The sequence below is a fragment of the Pipistrellus hanaki genome, assembly GCF_964339955.1.
Source record: "Pipistrellus hanaki genome assembly, chromosome: 16".
NCBI lineage: Eukaryota > Metazoa > Chordata > Mammalia > Chiroptera > Vespertilionidae > Pipistrellus > Pipistrellus hanaki.
In genome coordinates, this window is record NC_140518.1 from 6311816 (window position 1) to 6331470 (window position 19655).

General features: G+C 38.6%; 1 protein-coding gene across 6 annotated transcripts in view; it reads left to right on the forward strand.

Annotated features, from left to right (window-relative positions):
- The window catches only part of ABCA6 (ATP binding cassette subfamily A member 6), a 46765-nt gene extending 28165 nt beyond the window's left edge, over positions 1–18600 (forward strand). For 4 of the 6 annotated variants that reach the window (XM_084863689.1, XM_084863691.1, XM_084863690.1 and 1 more), the window contains 17 exons: positions 600–707; positions 1544–1717; positions 1945–2058; positions 4088–4207; positions 5729–5806; positions 7775–7866; positions 8566–8689; positions 9541–9658; positions 11096–11187; positions 11439–11608; positions 12301–12376; positions 12453–12547; positions 13998–14117; positions 14309–14449; positions 15987–16066; positions 17574–17629; positions 17754–18117. In XM_084863689.1, coding sequence (XP_084719815.1) covers positions 600–707; positions 1544–1717; positions 1945–2058; positions 4088–4207; positions 5729–5806; positions 7775–7866; positions 8566–8689; positions 9541–9658; positions 11096–11187; positions 11439–11608; positions 12301–12376; positions 12453–12547; positions 13998–14117; positions 14309–14449; positions 15987–16066; positions 17574–17629; positions 17754–17855 — 1860 coding nt within the window. In that variant the 3' untranslated portion in view covers positions 17856–18117. Of the gene's footprint in view, positions 1–599; positions 708–1543; positions 1718–1944; positions 2059–4087; positions 4208–5728; positions 5807–7774; positions 7867–8565; positions 8690–9540; positions 9659–11095; positions 11188–11438; positions 11609–12300; positions 12377–12452; positions 12548–13997; positions 14118–14308; positions 14450–15986; positions 16067–17573; positions 17630–17753 lie in introns of all 6 variants that reach the window. The other 2 variants (XR_014793118.1, XM_084863692.1) reach the window with 2 other exon arrangements.
- The last annotated feature ends 1055 nt before the right edge of the window (positions 18601–19655 follow it).

Here is a 19655-nt window from a genome sequence, read left to right on the forward strand (position 1 = left end):
ATGACCATTTTACTTTCTGTTTTTATAACATTGGACTACTTGTGATACATCATGTAAGGACAGTTGTATATTTGTCTTTTTGTAACTGGCTTTCCCACAGGATAATTTCCTCAAAGTTTATCCATGTGGCAGGATAATTTCCAAAATTCATCCTAGCATGTGCCAGCATTTCTTCCTTTTTAAAACTGAGTAATATTGCATTGTGTGGATGTACTGCATTTGGTTTATCCATTTGTCTGTCCATGGACATTTGGTTGCTTCTTGGATATTTTGTATAGTGCTGCTATGAAGTGTGTGAGAAGATATATCTTTAAGATCCTACTTTTGATTCATTTTCATATATACCTTGATGTGGGTGGGCCCTGAGTTATTTTTTTATTCCCCTCCCCTTTTATTTTCTAGGAAGAGAGAGAATCTTATATTAAACCTCATGTTAAATGATCAGAAATCATCTCTCTGTCTCCATGCATAGAAGTTGACAATCTAGATGTACACTTCGTTTTTTCAAAATATTTTGAACAGCATGTTCTTTATAGTTATTCATATTTGTTTCATGTTCTTAAATGTTTACTAGCTTACAGTGCCTCTTATGTTTACAGAATTTGTTCCCAGTCTGGAGTGGGCTGCCAGAAGGCTCCTTTTTCCTACTTTCCATTGTTAGCAGCATTTCTCCTTACATTGCCATGAGCAGTGTCAGTGATTACAAAGTAAGGAAAGGCAGTGGGGTTGGAGTGGGGGGGGGGGGGGAGGGGAGTGACTTCAGAAACTTCAATAATTGTGTTTTAAATGCTGTGTGTTCAAAATGTAGTCCTGTGAGGAAAACATTTAAGCGTATGTTTAACTTTAGATAATGTAGTTAAGCATTATTTCTATCAAGTCAAAAATTTAACTTCTAAAAACACAAAATACTTTTTATTTCAAAATTAAAGGAAAAGTACAGTCATTTTACAGGGATTCAAGTTCATCTAATCCTTCAAAGAGGAATATTATAAAACTTTTGACTATATTAACATCCTAACTACAAAGAAGAAGTCATTGATGTTGACATTAAAGACCAGATTTAAGACTTGAGTCCCCTTTCTAATGTGGGGAATACAATTTTTTTTGTTATGTTTGTCTTTGATTATGTCCATTATTCAAGTCCAACAGTTCAATAAGATTTAGGTGAGTCATTCTTCATCCTTCTGAGTCAGTCTATTTGAATAATGGAGAATTTACTGGCCTGCAGGTAAAAAAAAAATGGTATTTCTTTTGAAGAAGATTCATTCCTGGATCGTGGTGAAGTCTGTATTTCTATTGATTATGCATAAGTTAAGGTGGTGTTGTGAATCAAACCTACATAATGAGATAATACTAGCATTCATTGTCAAAAATGGTCACCTTAATGGAATTCACTAAATTCCATTGAACAGTATATACATAATTAAAATTATCAGAAGATTTGACAGTATTTGGTTGGATTGTATTTGACATATCTTCCAATGCACTTGTTCTGAATTTGGACTTTAATTGGATCTATGTATGTCCTGTGTTTTTCCATCAGAAGAGAACTAAGTCCCAGCTATGGACTTCAGGCCTCTACCCTTCGGCCTACTGGTGTGGGCAGGCCCTGGTGGATATTAGCCTCTTTGCTTTCTTTGTCTTTTCATCATTTTTAATCTTCTGCCTGGCAAACATAGCGGACTATTATTTCACAACTCGACTTGTGTTTGCTTCGGTGAGTGATGCATTACATAGAGATTGTCTTATAAGATAAGTTCATGATACAGTTTAACATTTGCTGTTTTATGTAATCAAGACATTTTCGTTTTTATTTTGCCCCAAATGGAAACAAAAAGCATTCAAAGTGTATGTTCAATAAAATATTTTAAAATGCTCATAATTTAAATGTTCCCTCAATTCATATTTTATTTTTTGACTTTGATATTATATATTACCTTTTAGGTTGTGATTATATTTGGTTATGCAGCTTCTATCATCTTTTTCACATATGTGATATCATTTATTTTTCGCAAGAGAAGAAAAACTAGTGGCATTTGGTCATTTTGCTTCTTCTTTGTAAGTATACATACAAACATATAAATAGAGAGATAGAGTTCTTTTTTCAACTTTCAATGTAACAGGACACATACAGTCACTTTTTCTCATATTTATCTATTTTAGTGCACTTGTCTATTTATTTTATTTTTATACCATTTAAAAGAAGCTACGTGTTAATGGAATATTGAGATGTCAGGTTTGAAAAAAATTCAAGATTATCTAATTTAATTTCCCTCATATTTTTAGAATGAAAATAATTAAGCCACTTGTTTAAGGTCTCACAAAAAAACAGTGATAGACTCATGAAGAAATCTGAGATCTCAGACCTTATGTCAGTCTTCAAGTCAAAAATATATGAACTAGTAGCATGGTGGATAATACTGATGTAAAGTTTGTATTGATCAACATCTTGATTTTAGTAAGCCAAAATACATCTTCACAGAAACCTCATGCAGTTTACAATAATTTTTGTCTGCTATAAAGAACTTAGAATTTCATTCAAAATAGGTATTGAGGCTAATTACTGTGATAATTGATCTTTTATCACACAGTGAGTATAACTTTAAACCATGCCAGTCTTAGGATTGAGGTAATTTTTTGTTACTCCCAGAATCATATATAGAAATGTGTTGTATGCTGAGAGGCAGTACAGTTGTCCTTTGGTGACCTTGGGTTTACTTAGAAGGACAATATAGGCAATGTCTCCCCATCACTGAGTGAAGCCACAGTCAACAGTTTCTAGAGTCCAATACACTCCTGTACCTCCAAGGGTATGGCACTTCATGGGTACCTTGGGCCCTTGTCCAAGGAAGAAGCACCCTGTCAGCTCACATTTCAACCCAATGGTGGAGGTGGAGTTGCACATCCTGTACACTGGGCCATTTCCTTTGACGCATTTTGGCATCTTCTCTTGTTCCAATGGGTAAGAAAGGAAGAAAATAAATGGTCACAAAAGCAGAAATTTGGAGTCCTCATAGAATAAGCGGAGTCAGCTAAGTGGACTATAGGACTCATAGTTATCAAAAATAAGGAGCTAGGAGGAAAAATAGAGAAGTGTGATGTCATGGAAACAAAGAAATGTGTAAACATGGACAGTTGTGCAATACCTTTGCAAGGAGATCGTGGCAGTTGTAAAACGAGAGAAGTCTTTCGGGTTGGCTATCCAAAATGCTTATTATGCCCTTCTTACTGAATACTTGATTATGAGTTTTTGGATTTTTTTCCCCCCAATTGTTTTTGATAAGGTAGATTACACATTTCCCAAAAATTTTAAATTCACTTAGTTTCAAAGACAACATTCCCTTTTATATACGTAACAATGCCTCAAAACAGTATCATTTTCTGACATAAAGACTTAGTAATCATTACACCCGCCCAGAGTTTTGAACTCCAGCTTTGTCCCTCACTAACTGTGTCATCTTGAGGATGTTATTTAATATCTCTGGACTGTAGGTTCCCCATATATAAGAGTGGAGGGATGAGAAAAATACATGGTAAAGTCATTGTACAGATTAAAGCAAATAGTGCATGCTCACTTCTTAATGCCTAGTCATTTGTGTAATATACAATGAATTGAGTAGTTATTATTCTTTCCAGTTTTATTATAATTAATACGTTAATAAGACCTAGCAAAGGTCCAATAAAGTGTCCAAAGCATACTTTTTGACTGATAAACTAATGCTTAAAACAAAACAAAATATTAGTTTTAATCTCCACCCTAACATTTACCAGTAATCTAAAAGAAAATGAGTATATTACAATCAAAATGCACAATCTCCAAAAAGTCATTTACTTGGAATGGTGAATTAATGGAGAAGGTATATGACAACTTGAAAATTTCAGTCTAAGTAATAGGCAATATGGACTTTTCATAAGGTCATATATGTTCTCATTAATAAAAGCATATACTTTCCCTCTTCCTTCTGAAAGGGGTGTGTCTGCATATAGGAAAATTCTGAGATGTGGATAAGAATATCTGCATGTTAAATGTTTTCTCAGATATCAATGGATTTAGTATGTCTGACATATATTTCAATTTTCCTTGTAGACCTCATCTAGCTTGTTAGACATGGTCATAGTAAATCAGTTCCTGACATCTGCCTCACTTTGGACCATGGTGTTTGTTCCCTCATTCACCTTGAATGGGTTTCTCACTTTTATGGTAGAGGTAAGTTATATTATCAAATGTGTCACTAATTTTGCAACCTGTTAAAATGCTTTTCCCAAATCTATAAAGATGAAAGTAGGCTACAGGTTTTCTGGGGCTAGAGGATAGGGGATGGCAATGGGGAGTGACAGCAAATGTATATGATGGAAATGTTCTTCAATTGTGGTGTTGCTCTCACAACTCAGTACATTTACTAAAAATCCTTGAATTATACACTTAAAATGGGCGGATCTTAGGGCATGAAAATGTAACCTCAGTAAAGCTGTTTAAAAAAAAAAAAAAAAAAGCTTTGCCGTACGCACTTTGCAAAACATACACTTATTCTAAACAAACTCCAGATTGAAAAATGTTGCCTCATTAAATGGGTGTTCGTTATCCATTGTGAGGAATATGCTCATGGGCGATATCACTCATTCATTCAAAATGTATATCAGACACTATTCTGTGACAGGTACTGTGCTAGTCATTGGTGACATCTGATGGACAAGATAACACAGTCCTACCTTTGACAGAGCTTAGTGGAGACAAAGGCCAACCCCAAGGTAGTCAATGCAAGGGACTTCAAGGTTGCAAAGGAGAAGGGCAGAGTTGTAAGCACAGCTGAAGTGCTCTGGAGAGCCAGAGAATTCTCCTGAGGGGAAACGATGTTTAAACACAGCCCTACAGAAGAAGAATTAATGAGGGAGAGTGTGGGGTGGGAGGTAATAAGCATGTTCTGTAGAGGGAAGCAAAGGCATCGAAGCAGAAGAGACCAGAAGTCATCAAATAAACTGAATGAGATTCAAATGGAAAGAAATGTACAATGAGGGGGGCAGAAGAGCTCAGTCAGGAACATAATTTCGGGGGCCCTGCCTCATCCTGAATGAAGCAGCTTTGAACAAGGTAGCGAAGGCTTCTCCAAGCTTGTGTTCTTGGGAGCCTGTAAGAGCACTTTTCCATTGGCCGAGCAATGCCTGGGATTTCAGTGGAATTCTTCTGTGAAACATTTTTCTCCTGAAATAGAAGTAGACCTGCAAAATGAAATACAATTGATCTACACCTGTCACACATTATTTAGGCATCATGAGTCATTTTTTGAGCGCATTAACTGATGAAGAAAGAATAATATAATAGGACTAATTGTGGAGGTGGAAACAGTCACCATTGTGGGATTAGGAGGGGGCCCTGAAAAGGCTCGTGATGGCTCGTTAGGACAAATATTGTGGACCCCTCGAATGTATTGGGATGAAGGCATCTCTCTCTGTTATGCTTTCAGCAAACATTAAACCAAAATATTAAAGAAAAAAAGAGGAATTGGAGAAGACAACATAGGTTATACCTGCTCATTGAGAGACTTTCAGAGTTGAGTAGGGGTCCCCTCACATCTCTACAGGGAATTGCTTATCTCCTATGCATATAGGGGACTCAGGCTTAAGAAAAACATTCAAGATGTGCAATTCCTTATTACTTAAAAGGAAATTGTAAAGCTGATGAATTTTTATTTAGCATTTTTGTGTGTTTGTTTTGTTTTTGCTTTTACAGAGAGTCTATCTATACGAAAGACAAAATAACGGCCTACATTATGACCTGAGTGGAACTGATTTTCTAGTATGCCTAATAGTAAGAAGGTTTTTTTTTTTTAACTCACCATTTATTTTTTTTGTAGTTATTGTTTAGTTTACTATAACAACTACTTAATCTTGCCTAAAATGTACCAACTTCAAAGATGTTTTTTAATTATAGTCTCAGAATAAGTAATTACATTCCAACATGATTCTAAACCCTAGAGTTATATTTTATACGCATGAATAGATGGTATACATCCAGAATTCAATATAAAATTAATTTTTCTTGTTTATTTATTATGTATACTGCCCCCTCCAAATTTGAGAGAGTATGTTAAAAATACAGATGAAAGCCAAAACCTGTTTGGCTCAGTGGATAGAGCATTAGTCTACGGACTGAAAGGTCCCAGGTTCGATTCCGGTCAAGGGCATGTACATTGGTTGAGGGCACATCTCCGTAGGGGATGTGCAAGAGGCAGCTGGTCAGTGTTTCTCTCTCATCAATGTTTCTAGCTCTCTATCCCTCTCCCTTTCTGTAAAGAATCAATTATATATATGTATGTGTGTATATATATATATATATATATATATATGTATGTATATGTATATATAATACAGATGGAATATAATTTAAATCCTTTGAATGAGAGGTAAAAAAGCAAAAGTTTAATAAAAATAAAAGGGAAATAATGATTATGTTAATGTATTAAAATTGAAGAAAGGCATTGCCTTTGAATATAATGTATCAGTACTTTTCTAGGCATAGAAGCACATATAAACATAAGTCCCTGCCCTCATGGAGTTTATGTTTTGGTGAAAGGAGCAGATAGTAAATGAAATAGATAATATATACCATGTCAGATAGGTGGTCAGGAAATGATCTGAGGGAGGCAGGGAGCAAGCTGTAGAGAGAGCTTGGAGAAGAGCATTCCAGTAGAGGGGCAAGAGTCATCTGGCTTGCCGAAACCTGTTTGGCTCAATGGATAGAGCGTCGGCCTGCAGACTGAAAGGTCCCAGGTTCGATTCAGGTCAAGGGCATGTACCTTGGTTGCGGGCACATCCCCAGTGGGGGGTGTGCAGGAGGTAGCTGACCGATGTTTCTCTCTCATCGATGTTTCTAGCTTTCTATCCCTCTCTCTTCCTCTCTGTAAAAAAAAAAAAAAAAAAAAAAAAAAAAAAAAAAAAAGTCATCTGGCTTGCTCAGGGTCAGGCAGGCAGCCAGTGTGCTTGTGGCAGAGTGACCTAAGAGGGGAGTGGTACGAGAGAAGGCCAGAGGCCACAGGGACACGTGCTGGTGGATTGAAGAGGTTACACAGTGTTCTCGGTCACCATAAGGACTTTGACTTTGTTTGAGTAACTGAGGAGTCACTGGAAGGTTTTAAGCAAAGGACATGTTTCAAAAGAGTAGCTCTAGTGGCTGTGTTGAGAATAGATGTTTGGAGCAAGGGGAGAAGAGGGAGACCAGGTAGAAAGGTATTGTAAATTTTTTTTTTTTTGATTGATTGGAGAGAGAGAAAAAAAAATCCATATGCGAGAAACACAGTAGTAGATGCCTCTGGCATGTGCCCTGATCAGGGTTGACAGCCGATCAGGTATATGCCCTGACCTGGAATCGAACCCACCACCTTCTGATGTATGGGATGACATTCCTTCCAACTGAGCCATACCTCCAGGGTTCTTTTTTAAAAAATAATAATGATAGTAAAGAGAAATGATAAGGACCTGGCCCTGGGTGGGGGTAGCACAGACCTGGGTGAGAAGTAGTTAGTTGGATGCTGGGTAATTTTGAAGGTAAAACAGCAGCATTTGCTGGCAGACTGGGTGTGGGTTATGAGAAGAAGAGTTGGGTTCCCCTAAGCTGGATTGTCACTGTGCAGCTGGATTTCTCCCCAGTGTGTGTAAGATGATTCTCATCTTTTGCCTGAAAGCCAAAGGTCACCAACCTAATTCAAATGTTTAAATCATACTTGTGAACAAAATGCCTAAATTTAACTGTTGTTTGTTTGTTTGTTTTTGCTCCTAGCCTTACTTTCAGGCTTTGCTGTTCGCTTTTGTTCTAAGATGCCTGGAAATGAAGTGTGGACAGACAGTAATGAGAAAGGATCCTGTTTTCAGGTGGAGGAAAGCTTCCTTTCATGCTTGATGTCCTATTTTAATATTCCTAGATATGTTTGTCTTTGCAATGTAAACAGCGTGCTGATTTTCACCGGGATCAGCAGATTGCTGGCTTACTGCCAGGAAACAGGGCTCCCAGGCAGAGTTCCGGCACTAACCAGCTGATGGCGCTTCCAGTCTCTCCAAAATTTAATGAGTCCTCAAGTATGCCATTCTGCTCTCCAGGATGGGTACACATTCTTGAAAAGAGGAAAAGGGATGGAACTGATTGAGCAATGTAGTTCCAAGTGCTTTACAAGTGTGTGTGTGTGTGTGTGTGTGTGTGTGTGTGTGTGTGTTCGCGCTCCAGAAAGGGTGAACAGTAAGAGATGCTAAGGCAAATGTTGGGCTGATTAGATGGACTCAAAGTAAACAGAGGAAATGTAGGTGACATGATTTTTAAAGAGTCACTGGTCCTTACCAACACATTGGAAAGGGTCAGCAATGCTAACTGAAAAAATGGAAACAACATGGACAAAGGAATTCTGGTTACCAGGATGGGAATTTTTGGCAAAAGCAGAGGTAGTATGCACAGGGCCATGGTCATCACCAGTTTATTGAAAGAAAGAGGCAGTGGTCATATCACCGGGGGCTGATTCGTGATCCATCTTGGACAACTAGAAAAAATCACATGGTTTATACGTTTTCTTTTGTCCACAGAATTTCCCCCCAAAGAAGAGAGGCTGGGCCAAATCCAGAGGAACCTATTGATGAAGGTGAAGATGTTCAAGCAGAAAGAATGAGAACAGCAACAGCCCTGATGACCACTTCCAGCACAGAGGAGGTAGGAAACCATGGGACAGAGGGCATGCTAATGGCACTATCCAAAAACTACCCATAGCAGAGGTTGATGTGCTGGCTTTCACTTTGAAAGTTGAGTGTTTGGTGCATTTTCATGATTCTTAACCATTCTTAACACTCCCACTTCTTGGGGGTGTCCTAGAAGCTCCAAGAAGTGTACAAAGCAAGGGGCTCCATTCTTCTTTTGATAAAAATGAACTTCGATCATTTTCAAAATCAAAAACTTAATGAGTTGAGGAATTTACTTGAGTGACATTTGTTTTAGAATCCTATGTAGAGATTGAAATGTTAAGTGTCATTCATTTCTTTGACTTAGATGCGATGATATTCCCATGAGGTTAGACACTTCTGTTCTGGGAAGGCAGAGAGCCGGCTTCCATGAAATGATGCTGCTTTTCTCAGCCTATTCAGAAGCATGAAATGTTAATGAATACATGTTATTTAGGTTTTGTGTGTGTGTGTGTGTGTGTGTGTGTTTAAATATTTGTATTGATTTCAGAGAGGAAGGGAGAGGGAGAGATAAAAACATCAGTGATGAGAGAGAATCATTGACTGGTTGACTCCTGCGCAACCCCCATTGGGGATGGAGCCCACAACCTGGGTAAATGCCCTGACTGGGAATCGAACCGTGACCTCCTGGTTCATAAATCAATGCTTAACCACTGAGCCACGCCATCAGGCCGCATGTTGCATTTGAATCAGGCAGTAGAACCACCCTCAACTCAGCATCTGATTTGGTTCATGACATAAGGTGCGAAGGGCTTCATTAGGGAGAACATGGGAGCACAGAGTCTCTGAAGGTTCAGAGGAAAATCACATGGTCATCTATTCCAGCAACCCGTCATCATTGCTAGCTGTCTACACAAAGAATACGCCAGCCCGAAGAAAAATTGCTTTTCAAAGAAGAAGAAGAAGGTAGCCATAAGAAATATCTCCTTCTGTGTTAAAAAAGGTTTGGAAGAACCCTTTTTTATTCATCATCATTTTTAGAAATACCCAGTGAACATCTGTGTTTTAGATACCACTGTACCTGCTAAAGCAGTCATTCATTTAACATATATAGGGTGTCCCCAAAAAATGCATAAACACCGTATCAGCGGATGGCCCAATTTTTTTTTAAGTGAAGTGGATTTTAATAAGCACTGCCTTTATAATTATTCAAAGTGTGTGTATACCTTTTTGGGGACACCTTCTATTTTTTTCGTGTTCCAAGGATTGGTTTTAGGCTCTGAAAATATAATTATGAAGGAAATAGGCAAGTTCCTATCCTCATAGATTATATATCCTAAGGGCTGTTTCTCCCCCACACACACATTTTGTTTTTTTAAAGCCCTCTTTTTCTCTATACTGTGCTGCTGAATTGGCAGCACCAGTACTTTCTTTGTTTTTCAAAATATGTTCTTAACGGTGAGGGTGCTCCTGGGCCTGTTCTGAACATATTTTGAAGAAATAACCTATTAAGAAACAAAAATAACCTACTAAGAAAAATATCTAAAGTCACATAGGCAAGTTCTGTGTGCATCATGTAAAAATGTGGAATGATAGGTGTGGCTTTCACTTAGGGTTTGGAAGGACCTTCCTTGAACAGCCACATTTAAGCCACATCCTGGGTTATGAGAAGGTGCCAGCTGTGTTAAGCACGAAGAGAGAAGGGCACCCAGACAGAGGAAGCAACAAGGGCAGAGACTCAGGCATGGGGGTGCCTTTGGTGTGGTCAAGACACATACAAAGAAGCCAGTGGCTGCATTGGTGGATGGAAAGAGTGAAATCAAAGAGGCGGGCAAGACCAATGAGGTGAAGCTTTGTGAGATCTAGCACAGAATTCAGGTTTTACAAAAAGTTATTAGAATGCTACAGAGGGTTTTCAGCCAGCGTTTGTCACAATTATTTGTGTTTTAAAAAACAAACAACACGCTATTGTTTGCTCATAAATTTGGGTTGTGGACAGATTTGGTTTGGATTAAGAGCCTTTGCATCAGTTCCAATGAAAGATGGCTTGACCACAGGCAATAGAATCTGGGGTGGAGAAAATGTCCCTGAATTCCCAAGTTTAGGAACCACTAACCCATCTCTACTCAGCACATCAACCACCTGTTCTAGGAAACAATCTGGGCACATTTTTTCACTTAAAAAAAATGTTTTTGAAAAAGAACACTGGTATTGACATCAAATTCATAAGCTTTTCACAAATACCTTAAATAATTATAGGAGTTGAAGTACATGTTTGGTAACATGGATTACATATATGTTATAAATTTCAAAAAATGGCATTGAGGGGTTATTTAAGAAGGTTATTGGAGAAACAGTTTTATGTCCTGTTTATTTTCTAATCTATGTCCTGTTTATGTTCTAATTATTTTACTTCCAATAATCAATGGTTCTCTTTCAGGTGAAATACTGGGATTGCTGGGGCCCAACGGTGCTGGTAAAAGTTCATCTCTGAGATTGATATCTGGGGTCACAAAGCCAACGGCTGGAGAGGTAGTAAAAAATGAAGAAACGGTATCCATTCCAAAAATAGAAATCTCAATAAACATAGACCATAGTTTTGTATGGCTATGCTTTGAATCATTAAAAAAGTTTTTAATCATAAATCTAGGAAGTGATTTCTAGAAATATTTTTTGATGCTCAAAAAAATGTAGACATTTATTAGCTACACGTCAGTGTCTTGAGTGATTATGTGATTGGAGAAAAGGCTGCATGTATATCTAAAACCAGTTTACTTTCATAGGTGGAACTGAAAGGATGGAGCTCAGTTTGGGGAGATGGCTCGGTCAAGTTCCTGGGATACTGCCCTCAGGTGAATGCGCTGTGGCCCAACCTGACGGTGAGGGTGCACCTGGACCTGTTCGCTGCAGTGAAAGGGCTGAGGAAAGCGGACGCTGCAGTTGCCATCACACGGTACAGTCATGCGATCCCCTCGTGTCAAGAGGCAGGGAGGCTGTCCACTGATGATGAATCCTCTAATAAAGAGTGGAGAGTAGAAAGGACATCTCCCCCCTCTCAGAGCAGGGATGTCAGACAAGGGCTGCATGGTGTCTGTGTGTTGTTTTTGTTTTTAGTTGTTGTTTTTTTAAGTACTATTTTCCTCTGTACTCTGATGTTGAATTGGCAGCACCAGTACTTTCTTTTTCTTTTCTTTTTTCCCAAGATACGTTTTTATTTATTTAGAGAGAGAGGAGGGGAGAGGATGGGAGAGATAGAAACATTAATGATGAGAGAGAACCATCAATCAGCTGCCTCCTGCATGCCCCACACTGGGGATCAAACCCGCAACCCCAGGCATGTGCCCTGACCAGGAATGGAATCATAACCTCCTGGTTCATAGGCCGACACTCAACCACTGAGCCACACCAGCCAGGCAACAAAGGCTGATTTTGACAGTGAATGAAGGATCATCCATTTCTATTCCTAACAGAATTCTACTACTCTTAAAACCTGTTTACGAAATGAAAATCTTTCCCATTCTGCAATAAACTGTCCTTTCCCTTGGTCATTGGAGTTAATGAGAACAGTAGCACCCAGCTTCCCCCGAAGGCTGTTCCTCTTCCCTATGATAACCTTTTCCCCATTCTCTTCCTATTTCCCATCAGATTGGTGGATGCCTTCAAACTGCACCAAGAGCTGAATGTCCCAGTGCAGAAATTAACACCAGGAGCCACCAGAAAGGTATGAGTGGTGTGTGCTGCTATCTCGAGGGCAGACGTGGGCTGGCAGCAGATAGAGGTGTTTCTCTGCATTTCAGTTGTGTTTCCTGCTGAGCATCCTGGGAAATTCGCCCATCCTGATCCTGGATGAACCATCTACAGGCATGGATCCTACAGGACAGCAGCAGATGTGGTGAGAACTGTCCCCTATGAGCCAGCAGTAGAAACCTCATGTCATGTTTCATCCCTAAACTGGCCGCCGTAGCAAAGCAAATCCACGGGTTCCCAGTGCAGTGGAATACTCCATATTATTAGGAAAACAAATATTGAACAAATAGATTTGCTAATGTAGCATATTCATGTGGTATCCACATTTTTAAAAAAATTTTTATTGTTTAAAGCATTACACACAGTAGAACATGTCTCCTTTTTCCCCTATTGACCTCCCCCCAGCCTCCTCTATCCCTTCTCCCAGCATATGTCCCCACCCTCCTAGTGTCTGTGTCCATTGATTATACTTATATGCATCCATACAAGTCATTTGGTTGATCTCTTACCCTGCCCCCACATCTGCTCAACCCTTCTAGATTCACTAATGTAGTGTATTCATGTGGTATTCACCTTTTTTTTTTAAGAACAGCAAAACAAACGCACTCAAGGACTTTGTTGGAGTTTTAGGTATTGCAATTTGGGGTGTATTTTGATTTTGTCTTTTACTCATTGAGATGTCTATAACTGTTTCCTTAGGAACTATTAATTTAGTGACATAATTTCCCCATTGCTGCCCTCCAACCCCCGTTACCTAATCTGTCAAGTTTGTTTATATAACTTCTTAGTTATAAATTCTTTTTCGTTTTCTATCTGAGATTTTCCATTTGGACTAATAAACTTTTCCAATTCATTTTTATATTTGTGACTGTCTGACCTCTAAAAAGAACTTTATTATGGACATTGTTATACAAATATAAAGAGAATCATTTATGAACACATTTACCCATCACCCAGTTTCAACAATTATCCATACAAAGTCAATATTTCTTCATCTATACCTCCACCCACTTTATTTCCCCACTCCCCAATTTATTTTGAAGCAAATACTAGGCAACAGGTCCTTTATTGATAAATATCTCAGTTAGTTTCTACAAAAGATATGTAGTTTTTCTTTTTTCTTTTTTTAAATATATTTTTATTTGTTATAGAGAGGAAGGGAGAGGGAGAGAGAGATAGAAACATCATTGATGAAAGAGAATCATTGATCAGCTGCTTTCTGCATGCCGCCTACTGGGGATCGAGCCCTGTAACCCAGACATGTTCCCTGACTGGAAATTGAACTGTGACCTCCTGGTTCATAAGTCAATGTTCAACCACTGAGCCACGCCAGCTGGTTTGGAATTTTTAACTTAACCAGAATCACTCCTAAATGGTGTGGTTTTAAATAATAAAAATATTTTAAAATTTTTCTTTATGCTACAAAAACCTAATCAGTAGTCACATTTCTCTGTTTTGTTTTGTTTTTAATTAGGATCTAAATATGATTTATAAACTGTATTTTGCCTATAAAATTTCCCCTTTCTCTCATTCCCCTGCCTCCATCTCATGCTTTTTTTTAATTTAATGGTGTTGATTTTATTGGTTTACTTCAGGAAAATGATTCAATTAACCATTAAAAACACAGAGAAGGGGGCCCTCTTGACCACCCAAAACCTGGTGGAGGCAGAGACTCTTTGTGACCGCATTGCCATCATGGTGTCTGGAAGGCTGAGGTGGGTGTCTTTCCATAGCCTTCACTTGACCCCCAAAATGAGATTTCCTATTAAAAGGGACAATCACCAGATTGAGTTTTTCTTTTCAGCTCCCTCAGTAACTCCCTTTCCCTTTTATTCGAAATTTAGGAATAATGTAAAAAATTTCAGAGCCAATATTCATTCCAACATGTTTTCCTTCTTATCCATAGATGCATTGGCTCCATCCAACACCTGAAAAGCAAATTTGGCAAGGATTACATTCTAGAACTAAAAGTGCAGGAAGCTTCTCAAGTGACTTTGGTCCACACTGAGATTCTGAAGCTTTTCCCACAGGCTGCCCTGCAGGAAAGGTGAATGGAGCTTCTGATTATGGAGAAACCTGTTGTTTTTGCCCATTCGTTGGTTCTTTTTCTGCTCTGAGAGAACTTCAGGGTGACTATATAATGAAAGTTGGGGCCTCAAAAATGGACTTGCTGAGTCTTACAGATTATGAGATTTGGGAGCTACCCAGGTAGCTGTATCTCCCAGGGAGGCCTAGGGACAGCTTTCATGGGTCTCCTCTGCCATCCAGGGCTGATCCCCAGCTCTGGCGGAAGACTTGGGGGGAAATATAAGAGAGGTTTCTGATTATTAAAACCCACACAGGGCCATAGTCAGGCCCATGGCATCCTCCTTTGGCCTCTTTGTAAATAAATATTCAAAAGATGTTAATATTCATAATTTAAAAGATGTAACTGTTTAGGGTAAGTTCCCTTCATAGGGAACAAATAGTAACTGATATAATCAAAGAGTTTTCCATTTATGAACTGAATTGGAAATTTTTTGGAGAGATAATCACCCCAGAGAAGCAGAACGTAACTGCTGTTTCCATTTTAGCATAGTATGAATATAATGGCACTACCTGAGGTCTATGGCTGGGCATGTGACAGCCCTATTCCTAGACCTTTGGTGTCACAAACCTGAGAAGAAGTTTTGATGTAGGTGGGAAGGTCACGAAGGGCAAGGCTAGCAGGGCAGCATCTGGGATGAAGAGGGCCAGTCCTGGAAGTTGGGGCAGCTTTGGAGCTACCTGGGAGCACCAGGCTTCTGTGTAGGAAGGAGCTGAGAATGGGGCCCGAGGTCACACAGCCAGAAGTAGCATGTGGAAGCAAGATGCCAAACAACAGTCCCGGTTCTTCTCTCCTCAGAGGTCAGGGACATTTTATTTAAAACCTTTTGAACCCATCCACTATTATGCCCCTCTTTCCCAACCTCATAGCTCTCTTAGCTTTCTGGTGACAAGGATGAAACATTGAATTGAGATTAATTCCAACCTCGTCTGAATTTACCAAAGGGATCAGTTCGGAATAGCTATGTTCAATAAGAAAAAGGTTTGTGTAAACTGAGAATAGTATAATATAATTATGCTGGATTATTTCTTGGATAATTATCTCCAACAGCCAACTACCAAAGTCATTTTAAGAAATGTCCTTTGATAAATTAGATTATTTTATATGTGAACTACATTGATTTGCATTATTACTTTTTTAATCTTTACCCAAGGATATGTTTATTGAGTTTTAGAGAGAAAAAGGGAGGAGAGAGAGAAACATCAGTGTGAGAGAGAAACATCCATTGGTTACCTTCTGTAAGTTCCCTAACCAGGTATTGAACCCCCAATCAGGGATTGAACCACCATACTAGGTAATGTGCCCTGACTGGGAATTGAACCCAAAACCTTTTGGTGCACAGGATGACACTATAACTTACTGAGCCAGCTAGCCAGGTCTAATTTGCATTGTTTTTATTATCAAAAAGGAAATTGCTGGTAATATCAGCAATTATTTTGATGGTCATTTTTTTTCTCCTTGAAACTCAATGTCAAATATGACATTTTCCTATTTCCAGATATTCCACCTTCTTGGCCTATAAACTGCCCGTGGCGGATGTTTACCCTCTATCTCAGGCCTTTTACAAATTAGAAGCAGGTAAGAGTGACCATTTTTACAAGAAAACTTTTGGAGAATTAATTCAGGCTTGGTTAGTAATTTAATAGGAAATAATTGTGTAATACAATTTAAACAGGTCCTGTAGAATATGTATGATCTTAAGAATCCTAATGGTACAAAGTGGTCGGGATTTAATGCCAGTTTTGGTTAACCCAAGCCTCTGAAAGAGGTTAATTTCCAGTGCAGATGGAAGCTGCAGAAAACACACAGTTGTGCTTGGTTGGTTTAATGTGAATTCATAACATTAAATTCAGAAAGCCCTTTAGTCCTGTCTGCTTTGTTTACATGTATGTAATCCATTCATACCAAGTGTCCTCAATTCTCACTTCATTCCCCCTCTCCTTGCATATGTGTCTCCTTCCTGCTCTTCTCGCACAGTTGATGTCCTTGCTTTATATTTCACTCACAAAATAAAGGCAACAGGAAACTTCCCTGTGTTTGCTTACAAGCTAGGAGACACTGGACAAAGTTGCTTAATCCCCGCATCTGGATGGCTCATCTCTAAAATGGGAGATAGCATCAGTGCCGCTTGGCAGGGTTGTTGGGAGGATTAAATGAGCTCATTCGTGAAGAGCCTAGAACAGTGCCTGGCTCACCAACAGTGCTTGACATAATATAGACCTCTGGTTTGCTCCTTCTACTCTAGACACCCTGACTTCCTGCACTTGCTAATCCTTCTTTCTGGAATTCTGCTTCTTAAATTTCCAAGCTGCTTCCTCACCTCTTTCAGGTTCCAGCTCAGTTATGATCTTGTTATTGTGGCCCTTCTTAGCTATCTGTAAAGAGTGCCCTCCATTTCCTATTTATTTCATTTGATTTATTTTTTCTCAGTAGTAGCTATCATTTATTTTTTTATACTTATGTACATTAATATGTTTATTATATATTGCTTGTTTACCTAATGTCCATATTCCTCCCACTAGAATGTGTACTACACAAAGGCAGGGGTTCTTGTTTTACCTGTTTCATTGACAGCTCTATCCCTGGCACCTAAGGGTGGCTCCCACTCATGGAAGGTTCTAAATGTATAAATGGAGAACTGTGAACTCGTGAATATGTAAATCTGGTGACCACTCTCATGCAGATTTCCTCTTGGGGATGCCCAGAAGAGAGCTGAAACACACAGTTCCACCAAAGTAGTGGGTCCTCTTAAAGGGAATGGAATGGGATTGAAATCTTCCTCCATGTAAGAGTCTATCAGTCGATTATGCAGTTCCTCCAGGAACCTATATATCTCCCAGGACATATCAACTAAGTAATAAAACACATGTAACAAATGTGTAATATGAAAAAATTCTAATATCAAGATTTATTTAATGCGTATTTGTATTCTGACTTTTCATTTTTTTCCCTCTCACCAAGGATTTGTTTGTTCAGCTCTGTAGTCCATTTATATGAATGGTTTACATTTTTATTTCATATAACTTTAAAAAAAATTATTGGTAATAAGTTATAAGCGTCTACTGCTAGTCTTTTCTCCCCCCAGTGAAACATAATTTTAACCTGGAAGAATACAGCCTCTCTCAGTGCACGCTGGAAAAGGTGAGCCAACTTTGACAATTTTGTGTAGTCTTTGTAAATTGCACGTGACAGTAACACACATTGTTCCTGTCTGTAAGACAGTCAACAACTTGGTAATTCTGTTTTCTTCTTGTTTCTTATTTAGGTATTGGTAGAGCTTTCTAAGGAGCAGAAGGTGGGGAATTTTGATGAAGAGGTGGATACAACCATGAGATGGAAACTCATCTCTCATTCAGACGACCCGTGAAGCCCGGTCATGCCTTGCTGATGTCCTCTAAGCTTCTGTTACATGCAATAATTTGCATTTTATATAATTTTTAAAAATCATCAACATCAATATTAGGTACTCTTTGTATATTTAGTTAATAAATGAATACATTGTAAAATTACCCTTCCCCTCAAATTTAGGGCCAATAGAAAATTTGTGATAAAAGCAACACAAAGTGTTAATGAAGTTATCTGAAGAACCAGGCACTGGGTTTTGAATAAATAAAACTACAAACTTGGGATTTTTTTTGAAGCGTGACTTTTTTGAAAAATGACATTCACTGAAAAGGTATCTTACTGAACTATGTGAGGGATATAATCCACAGCTAGAGGCGCCGTGATTGCTGCACGCCAGGTTCTGATACATCCTGGTTCTGAGTTTGCTGTAATACCCAAGGACGACTTAAGAGCCTTCCTCAGAAACCTTTTCAGGAATTGTTTTGAAATCCAGTTACGAGCCCCTCAGCTCACAAAGGAACAAGCACCTGCATTGGAAAAGCAGTTCAAACATACCTGTTGAAAACAATGGGAATCACCACAGCATTGGTTGCAATTTTGAAATTGTTGAGTGTATTATGATTGTGTGAGTGCTGATTTCCTCTTCACCTCATCAACAGTTTTTTGTGTATTTACTATTATTTTTAAATGGTTTTTCTTCTATATAAGGGTATGCACAAGTGTGTACATCGCGTGCGCGCGCGCACACACACACACAGACACACACATCTGTTGTACTACTCCCAATTTTAAAAAAATTTTGTGTTGATTATACATAATATTTTATTTTTGCCTGCTTTTCATGGTTCTCCATTAACATTGTTTTGTTCAATGTCATTTTTGCCATAAATTTGATCAGATGTTATTGTGAGCCATTTGTTCAAAGAAGAATGTCACAAATTTTCCTTTTGTTTTAAGAACTATCTATCTAGGTAGGGCTGCCAGCAGGATTTGAGAGTCCTCATGTGTGTAAGGCAGACTTTCCCCTGCTATTTCAAGACTCCGCAAACACTGTCCTCAGTTGCCAAGCACATCTGTTGGTCTGTTCTTAGAATTTGCTTCCTACTTCACAGAAAAATGTCTCGTGGGTGAAGTACATTTTTTAAAAGTATAATTATTAATTGGTTTATTTTATGATAGTGGGGAAACTCTTGTTGTAGCATTGATGCTAACTTACCATGAATCTTTATAATAATTTCAAAAGCTCTGCTGCTCTTTTTTCTTTCTTTTCAATTATGGTTTACATTCAAATTATTTTGTATTGGTTTTAAGTATGCAGCGCGGTGATTAGATACTCATATACTTTACAAAGTGTTCCCCTTGATGTTTCCAGTACCCATCTGACACCATCCAGTTAATTACAATATTATTAACTATATTCCCTCTGCTGTATTTGACATCCCTGTGTTTTTTGTGTAACTACCAGTCTGTACTTCTCAATCCCTTTACCTCCTTCACCAGTGCCCCAAGCTCCCTCCTCTCTGGCAACCATCAGCCTGCTCTCTGTGTCTATAAATCTGTTTCAGTTTTGTTCACTTATTTTGTTCTTTAGATTCCACATAAAAGTGAAATCATATGGTATTTGTCTTTCTCTGACATTTCACTGAGCATACTACTCAGGGGTGAAATCTTCACTTCACTTTGTCATATTTAAAAATTCTCTCAGTTCTCACTTTCACCTCCCTTTTTTTCTTGTGACAAAGAACTTCTCCTTCTCCTTTTTCAGGCTGACCTCTCGTGTTGGATCCGATCCACTCCCTGCTTACCTCACCTCCTGCCCCTA